We start from the raw sequence: 8786 nt of genomic DNA on the forward strand, positions 1-8786 counted from the left end.
ATGCACAATTTTAATAAATAAATTTCCATTTTGGTGGTCCTCTGTCATATGTCTTATATTTTGGTAATGGAGAGAGAAGAAAGAACCATTTCCACAGATAATTTAAATTGTGCCCAACCAGCAGGTCCTATCTTAGTGCCCAGGAAGATTTAGAAAGGTGTCCTAGATGTGACTCCCTGGAAAAAGAGACTAAGATAGGAATTTGGGTGCATGCTGGGATGTGCTCTCAGGAGAAAGAGCAAGAAAAGCAAAGAAGGAAAAGAAGCTGGGCAAGATGTGATCTCATTTTGAGTTTAGCTTTTGTTGATCTCACTGGGGAGCTTTGGGGCATAAATTTTAACTGAGATGAGGCCTCCCCTCCCCCTCCATCCCGCCTCCCCCGGGTCTGCTAGGGGTCAGAGCTGCAGGGGCCCGCCCAGAGGAACAACCAAAGAGGTGACGTCTTCAGGTCTGAGACATCAGAGCTGTGGGTCTGCCAGCCTCCCGGTGTCTGAGGAGCATAGCCCACCTGCCTGGGGCTGTGCGAGCTGGTGGCTCCCCTCCTGGGCCTGAGGCTCCAGTCCCTTACCTTTGGTCAGCGTCCAGTCCACGGCCGTCAACATGGCCTTCTCGAGGGGGTCACCCACAAGGGTGCCGTCATCCAGCTGCATGAGGGAGTGGCACGAGGCCAGGGCCCGGTGTGTTTCCACAGGGATGCTGGACACAGGAGTCACCTCCTTGCCATCTCTGCAAGGATGTGAACAGCTGGTTACAGGGCAAAGGCAGGCAGGGCAAACTGCACCACCGCCAGTGGAAGGACCCCCAGCAATCCTCAGCAGGGGTGATGTGGGATGGGCCCCCACGGAGCACTTACTCTGCGCCAGTCACTGAGGGGCCTTGGGTGTCGCCTGGGTCCTCATGAGACCCATACCTGCCTCGTGGGTGCCCCCAGAAGTAGGCACTGTGCACGAGGGGCACACAACTGGTAGTGATGGAGGCTGCCAGCTGCTCTGGGCCCGAGGTGAGCCCCCATGCGGCTGTTGTCTCTCACACCGAGCACTGCATGAGGAGTCCCAGGAAAAGATCTCTGAGGCAGGGCCTCCAGCAGGCTCTCACTGCAGAGGCTCGGGCTGGAAGGGCCATCTGTTCCTTACCCTCCCAGAAACCCCTCTGCAGGGAGATCCCTGGCCCAGGGCTCCTGACACCTTACCTCAGTCCAGCCACACCACGCACCACCAGGCTGTCACTAGTCAAAGTCCCCGTCTTGTCAAAGCAGCACACCTCCACCTTGCCAGCAAAGGGGATCCGGAAGGGCTCCGTGCAGTACATGTCTGGGGTTGGGAGCTGGAGTCAGGGGTTCCGCCAGGCCCCGGCCTGCTCAGGACCCTGTCCTGCCCGACACACTCACAGAGCTTGGCCAGGGCGATGAGGGAGGTGTTGACAGCCAGGGACAGCTCAATGGGTAGCTCGGGGGGGACGACGGAGGTGAGGATCAAGGTGCACTCCAGAAACAATCTGTAGCGGTTCCGGCTGGGGTCCTTGGTGCCTGCAAAGACAGGGCCTGCCAGCCTGGGTCTTGGGGCCAGAACCACAGGGGCCAGTTGGGCTGTGGTACTCACCTTCGATCCACACGTAGGCGGCTGCCGCAATGGCAAACACCAGGAGGAAGAGGATGAAGATGAAGGTCTCCAGGTTGTTTGCAGTCACCCTCTTGACCCCAAAGAGGATTGTGCGCAGCAGCTTGCCCTGGAGGGATGGAGGGACAGCCTTTCTGCTGTCTGGGCTCCCACCAGGACCTCAGGCTGGGAGAGCAGGCCTGGTCTCGGGCTGGCCCAGACCCAGGCATGTCTGGCCAGGATGAGCCTAGGGGGTGGATGTTCTGTGGTCTGAGAGGGCCGATGCCTCAACTGTCCATCATCTGTCCTAGGGCCCACCCTCCCCAGACCCAGGCAAGGCCCCACACCTGAGACGTGTTGAATCCGGTCCGTAGGACATAGGCCACGCACCCACTGTCAACTGCTGGGGAGACAAGCACAGCCACCATCATTCTGGTCTCCTGGCCCCGATTCCCTCATGATTAAGCAGATGTGGGGGCAGGGGTGGGAGCCAGGACACCCCCAGATGCCCAGGAGGCACCTACGCTTCAGGCCCGTGGTAGCTTTTTGAGGTGGGATGTGCTGCACCACCTTGGTGCCCCCAAAGATAACGTGGAGCCGAGAGTCGGCCTGAAGGTCCAGCACCCGGTCTGGGCTGAGGTCTTCAATTGGCTCCTGGGGAGGAAGACAGCAGAGCTGATGGCTGGGCCCTGCCCATTTCCTTCTCCATCTGAGTGCCTGGAAGCTGGACCCTGGGCCGGGCTAGGCTAGCATAACTCTCACGGGGCTCCGTACTCAACAAAGTGCACTCTACCCAGCTCCTCAGGGATAGTGGGCCCAGTTCTGTCTTCTCTGTCTACACTTGCAGTGTCCAAGCCCTTGACCTCCCACTTGGCTTCTTCCAGGACTCACCCCTCCTGGTTCTTTCCAGCCTACTCGGTCTGACCTCCTGGGGCACCCAAATGTACCCGAGGCCCTTGGTTTCTCCCATCTCCTTCTTCCCCTCCACCGCCAGCCACTCCTGTCCACGGTGCTGACGTGGGCCCACCCTGCCCCACCATCTGCACCTAGGCAGGATCCTGGCTTAGTCACTGGCTCTCCTTCTCCTGTTTCTCCCTGAGTAGCAGGAGAACTCCCCTGGTGCCTATAAGTACCTTCATCTGCGGCACTGACTCCCCTGTGAGCATGGCCTCGTCCACGATGCAGCGGCCACGCAGCAGCAGCACATCACATGGCACCAGGTTTTCCTGTGGGGAGCGGCCTGTGGGGCAGGGCAGGAGGGTTGGCCAGGGACTCTAAGGCTGGGGCTCCCGCGGGGACAGAGGGGAACTGGGCCTCACCAATGGAGACAATGTCCCCGGGGACAACCTCGTCACTGGCGATGGGCCTCCACTTGCGGCTTCGGTAGACCTAGGGGGGTGGGGTGTCAGCACAGAAGACACATCTGTACCATAACCACCCCAGCCCTCCCCGCTGGCTGCACCTGGATCATGTGGGGCTTGTTGCCCATCTTCCGGATCTCCGACATGTTCCGCATCTGCTGCTGCACCAGGGAGGCCTCAAATGCCACCAGCATGGACAGCGTGAAGACACTGTAGTACCAGTACTCATCCAGGCACCAGAGTCCCACGCAGAACACCTGTGGGACACCAGCCTGTCTATCCCTGGGAGCCCCTTCCACCTGGGGCTCTGGCCCGTGAGGAGAGGGTTCAGGGTTTGGAGGTGGCAAGCCGGTTAGCGCTGGCAGGGAAAGCCCCAGGGAAAGAACCGGGGAGAACTGCAGCCACTGCTTTACCTGAAACACAAAGAAGGGGGCAGTGGCTCTCTCCTTGAAAAGCTCCGAGAAGTCAGGCACCACCATCTCGGCCCTGCAAAAGACCAGAGCCCACATCCTGTTCCCAGGTCGAGGCCTCTGAGGTGTGTAGGCATTGCCTTAACACTTCTATTCGGGGCACGGCAGGCCTCCCCAAGGAGTGAGGAGCCACATGTGGGTCCTGGTGGCCCTGGTAAGCTTCCAGACGGGAGGCTCCACTTGACTTGGCTCCTTCTCATCCCAACTGCGCCTGGGTCAGACACGCTGTGTGCCCATAGCCCTCTGCTCTGCAGAAGCTAGAATCTGCAACAAGCTCTTCCAGTGGGGCTGGTGTGAGAGAAGAACCCCTTGTCATCTGGCCAGGTGATACAGCAACCAGAGAAGGAACAACTGACTGAGGGACGGGAGCCCTGAAGTTGCCCTGAGGAAGCCCTAGCAATGGATACTGAGTCCCACCCCCACGCAAGCTGGGATTTTCTAAAAAAAAAAAAAAAATCCTGAATAAAAGCTCCAGATCACAAGGAGCCAGCCCCAAGTATGTGTTCTCCAGCACCGTGTGTGGTGGCCTACTCTCATCAGGGGACCAGCCATGTCAACTAGGGTCATCCTCGCTCCATCCTAACTGGACAGACACCCCGGGCACAGGATGTAAGAAGAAACTGAAGAATGATCCCACTTTGATAAAAACAAATGATGAAAACAGAGCCCCCATCCCACCCCATCCCTTGTTGGGCACCTTTGCCTGAGCAAGAAGAATAGCGTGAAAGGGAACATCGTCACCCCAGATCGTTAACCCTTTGCACTTGGATGTCCCCTCTAAGGGGACAGCGATTGCTGGTGATTACATAGGACAAATTTTTTTATGGTACAGATGCATTGATTGCTGGTGATTACATAGGACAAATTATATACGCAAGCACAAATTTTTCAAAAATGTATGTTTCCTTGAAGTTTTCTATTCAAATTGCACAAAAAAAACAAATAAAGAGATGAAATATATATTGGGATATAACCCATAAATTGACAAGTCGTTTTCAGGAATCATGAGTGCATCCTTTCACATCATATTTGAACAGACTGGACAATAATTACTTAATATTGACACTGGAGGAAGAAAATGAGACTGCACTATCTGCTTGAATAGAAAAACACCAGGTTGGTCAGGCATGGTGGCTCACGCCTATAATCCCAGCACTTTGGGAGGCAGAGGCAAGAGGATTGCCTGAACTCAAGGTTCCAGACCAGGCTGGGCAACTTAGAGAGACCTTGTTTCTACAATTAAAAAAAAAAAATAGCCGGGAGTGGTGATGTGTGCCTGTGGTTCCAGCTACTTGGAAGGCTGAGGCAAAAGGATCACCTGAGCCCAGCAGGATGAGTCTGTGTGCCATTGTAATCCAGCCTGGGCGAGAGTAATGCTATGACTCAAAGAAAAAAATAAAAGAGGAAAAAAAGAAAAACATCAGGTGGAAGACGTGGAACAAGTTACTATTGCACAACATGTATCAATGAACCTGCAATGCATGTCCGTAACTGTGTCACAGATTATCACATATTAGAAAAATATAAGATAAATTCTGTTATAAAGACAAATATCATTACAATAAAATAGCTGGTTCCAACATTTAATATGAAGTGATTCGTTTTTTGCTATTTCGTAAAAACATGTGGTCAAGTTGCTGGTAGGTGATTCACGAGTGAAAAGGGTTAATGTAGCCAACTTTGGGGCAGGGAGATTGGTGTCTCTTATCATTCTTTTGTTAGGTCAACAGTTGTGGTAAACATATCTGTAATCTTCTGAAAAGCAATTAAGTCAAGAAACTCATCTTGGCTGGGCTTGGTGGCTCAGCCTGTAATTCCAGCACTCTGGGAGGCCAGAGCGAATGAACTGCCTGAGCTCGTGGGTTTGAGACCAGCCCAGGCAACTTGGCAAGACCTCATTTCTGCAATAAATAAAAAAATTAGCTGGGTCTGGTGGCACACACCTGTAGTTCCAACTATTTGGAAGGTTGAGGTGGAAGGATCGGCAGAGCCCAGCAGGTCGACACTGGGGTGGCTGTGAGTGTGCCACAGCACGCCAGCCTGGGTGACAGAGTGAGACTTAAAAAAAAAAAAGAAACAACCCCCTAGGAATTCTGCGGGTTTCCAGGCAGAGGGCCACTGTCACAGAGGGCTGTGACGAGAACTCCAAATGCAAACGTCAAGGTTTGAAGCCCAGCTCTGTCCCTTCCAGCCACATCCTGTTGAACACCTACAGGGCAGCGGTCATTCTACCCAGCTCACAAGAAGCACTCAAGAACTCAACGTCTGTACCATGACTCAGAGTGCTGAGACCAATGTGAGCAGAGCAGTGAGGCCAAAACTTAAAGGATTTTGAATAAAGAGGGGGCCGCAATAACATTACAACAAGGATGGATGGGCATGGGCTCCCAAGAAGGGCTCACAGGCTCCGGGTCTCACGCCGTGAGGCAAGGGCTCCCAGCTGCAGGCTCTCAAGGTTCCTGCCAGTGGCAAATTCAGGGGAGACTACAGGAGAGCATGTTCCTCAAACAGCGCCACCTTCCTTGGGAGGTGGATTCCTCAGTCCCACTTTCCAGGCCCCCAAGTCAGGAAGGTGGGACAGAAGCAAAAAGGGGCCACAGGGAAGTCAGGGACTCACTTGTTGCTCCCAAATTTCTTCTCAGCTGCTCGGATCTCCGAGTCTTCCTGGAACCCTCTGCTGCTCTGATAGTATGAAAAGGTGTTTCCCACGGGAAAGGCCACAGGGAGGAACTGCTTCTTCTCGAGGGCATCGTAGGAGTACTTGATCTTCTGGAACTCAAAGGAGAGTACCTCGAGTCCATCTTCGCCCTGCGACAGAAGGCAAGTTTGCAGTTTGACCTGGAGGGTGCCAGTGCCCAGGAATCCCACCCAAGGCCCTGCTCCAGGTGCCTGGCAGGCGGTTCCTACCTCATCACGGTACAGGGCCACGAGCTCAGTGGAGCCATTGTTGGGGGTTGGTACCACCTTCACGAAGGTCGCTTTGCTGGGGTCATACTCCTGCCAGAGGCAAAGCGTTGGTGTGAGCCCTTCAACTCAGTTTCAGGACCCCCACTGGGGAGGTTTTGGGTGCAGCGGCTCTGTAGGGATATTCTGGAACATGCCATTGGGCTCCGGTGCTGGCTTGGCCACTCCCTAGTCTGTCACCAGGACAAGGGACACCACCTTGCTATGCCTCTGATCTTATACCTTAAAGCTGGGGCCCCAGACGGCACCCATTGCCCAGGACTCTGCTGATGATGTCAGAAACTCAAAAAGGAAGAACGCTACCAGGCACCTAGTACGCACTCAATGCACATGAGCCAAGCCCCTGTCACAGCCCCCTGGCTGTCACAGCCCCCTGGCCTCCTGTTTGCTAACCTTCTCCCCAACCCTGCTCACTACTCTTGGTGTGTGAGGCTTGTCTGCGCCTCAGCTAAGGGCCTGGGCATGTGCTGCTTGCTCCAACCAGAAAATGCATCCACACAGACAGCCCCTTACTGTCTTTAGGCCTTTGCTGAAACACCACCTTCCCAGGAGCCCTTCCCTGGCTACCCCATCTAAAGTTCCCTGGCCACATTCCCATTATCTCTTTAGCATCAACTGCTGACTGTGAGTTCTCTCTCTCAGCAATGCCACAAAGGCAGTGGGATTTGCCTGTTTTGTAATGGTTGTTTCCCCAGCACCTAAGACCCGAGGCACTGAATGGAGTTTATTATTTGCTCAATTCTGTAAGCAGGGCTCACTGTGCTGCTGCTCCGCTAGACCCTGTGCCACATGGGGAGAATGGAGCACAGCAGTGACCCCGAGAAACAAAGGGTCACCTTTTGGGGGCACAGGCCACCAAAGCAGGAAGCAAATAATGACACATATGTAACTACAAACCCTGGTAACACCATGGCAGAGAAGTATAGACACTATACACTGCGCTGGCCCCACAGCAGGTACTTTGCAGATATCATCTCTGCTGCTTCTCACAATGCCAAGGGAGAGAGGTGTTACGGTTCTCACCTTACAGAAGGGTGAAAGTGAAACCAAGAGGGCAGAGGCAGCCTTTCTGAGATCTGCACATCTCTCCTAACCCCACAGCCGCTTGGCTCCTCCTGGTTCTCCATCCCAGGAGAGGAAGTTAACAGCTATGCTGTTTAGCTGCAGTCAAAAGGCAGCTGGAAGTGGGGGGACAGTTGTTACAATTCCTTCAAATTTTCCTCCCTTATTTTGTCCCTCATTAGGGTCTTGCACTGTACCAACTCAAAGGCACCAAGCTGAGCCTCTCCTCTGGGATGTCACGTTGGAGGAGAAAGCAGTTTCACTTTCCCAGAAGACAATTCAACCCACATGTGGAGACAAAGAGTGGGGTTTCTGATTCTTTCTGCAGCCCTTGACACTACTCCCATTCCCTCTTTGAGGCAAACACACACCTGGATCAGAGGAAAAGTTTGCTGGCAGACCTTAGCATCCATGGCTCCAAACCTGACAGTGTCACCTAAGGCCCAGAGGGAGTGGTGCTGTCAATGATTGTCCACTGACGTCCTCAGGCACTCATAGTCACCTCCTCCTATGATGTGGCTCACTCTTTCAGAACTCTGGACTGCGGGTTACAAGCGCTACCTTGCTGTTGCATCCTGAGCAGTCTTCACCTTCACCACCCTCGTCTCGCAAATGGATATAAGACTCCCAGCAGTCAAATCACTTGCTCACAGATAGCTGTTCCCGCTTCCCTCAAGAATCGCCATTAGCCGCACTCATGCTTGTGTTGGTCATCGTAGGGAAGACTGCTGAGCACTGGACAGGACTTGGTTTTTAGACCAGACTTTACAAATGAGGGAACCCACACTACAGGTCTAGCCCTACACTTTGAAAACCAAGGTAGGAAACAGACGAGTTGGGAGGTAGGGCTGTATCCAGGGAAACATGGGAGATAGCGCTCACAAGTCCTACCAAACAGCACATGCCGAGCCCTGCGCTAAGCCTCTTACCAGTATTATCCTACCGAATCTACATGACCACACTAGGGAGGAATTCCAGAGACAGGAAAGAACCCGCGCTAGGGTCGCACAGCGAGTCAGCAGCGGAGTCAGGATTAAGCCTGCGCCAAAGTGTAGGGGGCGCCGTTGGGGACCCAGGCCCAGAAGAAGGCCCGGGTGGGGATGTGGACCGACGACAAGGCAGCAGCTGGGACCCGCGGCGAGGCGCGACGGTGCCGGGGTCGGGCTGGGGCGCGCACACTTACCGGGGTGCAGGTGAGCGCGCAGTGCGCGTGCACGGACCAATGCCCCGAGAGGACCGTGAGCGCGTGCGCGAGACAGATAGTGGCGAGAACGAGCAGCGCGGCCTCGGGGATCTGCGCCCAGCTGCTGCCCCAGCCCCAGCAGCCGGCAGCC

General features: G+C 54.6%; 1 protein-coding gene across 1 annotated transcript in view; it reads right to left on the minus strand.

Moving 5' to 3' along the window:
- ATP13A1 (ATPase 13A1) overlaps window positions 1–8779 on the minus strand; it is a 17831-nt gene extending 9052 nt beyond the window's left edge. The window contains exons 1-13 of the mRNA XM_008049411.2: window positions 8636–8779; window positions 6334–6423; window positions 6044–6234; window positions 3370–3442; window positions 3058–3213; window positions 2915–2984; window positions 2729–2835; window positions 2120–2249; window positions 1943–1998; window positions 1599–1725; window positions 1388–1525; window positions 1190–1310; window positions 569–726 (exon numbers count right to left, since the gene is read on the minus strand). Of these exons, the coding sequence (XP_008047602.1) occupies window positions 569–726; window positions 1190–1310; window positions 1388–1525; window positions 1599–1725; window positions 1943–1998; window positions 2120–2249; window positions 2729–2835; window positions 2915–2984; window positions 3058–3213; window positions 3370–3435 (1129 nt within the window). The 5' untranslated portion in view covers window positions 3436–3442; window positions 6044–6234; window positions 6334–6423; window positions 8636–8779. The remainder of the gene's footprint in view (window positions 1–568; window positions 727–1189; window positions 1311–1387; window positions 1526–1598; window positions 1726–1942; window positions 1999–2119; window positions 2250–2728; window positions 2836–2914; window positions 2985–3057; window positions 3214–3369; window positions 3443–6043; window positions 6235–6333; window positions 6424–8635) is intronic.
- Between the last annotated feature and the right edge of the window lie 7 nt (window positions 8780–8786).

Source organism: Carlito syrichta, unplaced genomic scaffold, assembly GCF_000164805.1.
Source record: "Carlito syrichta isolate Samal-C Ts95f unplaced genomic scaffold, Tarsius_syrichta-2.0.1 Scaffold135583, whole genome shotgun sequence".
Taxonomy (NCBI): Eukaryota; Metazoa; Chordata; class Mammalia; order Primates; family Tarsiidae; genus Carlito; species Carlito syrichta.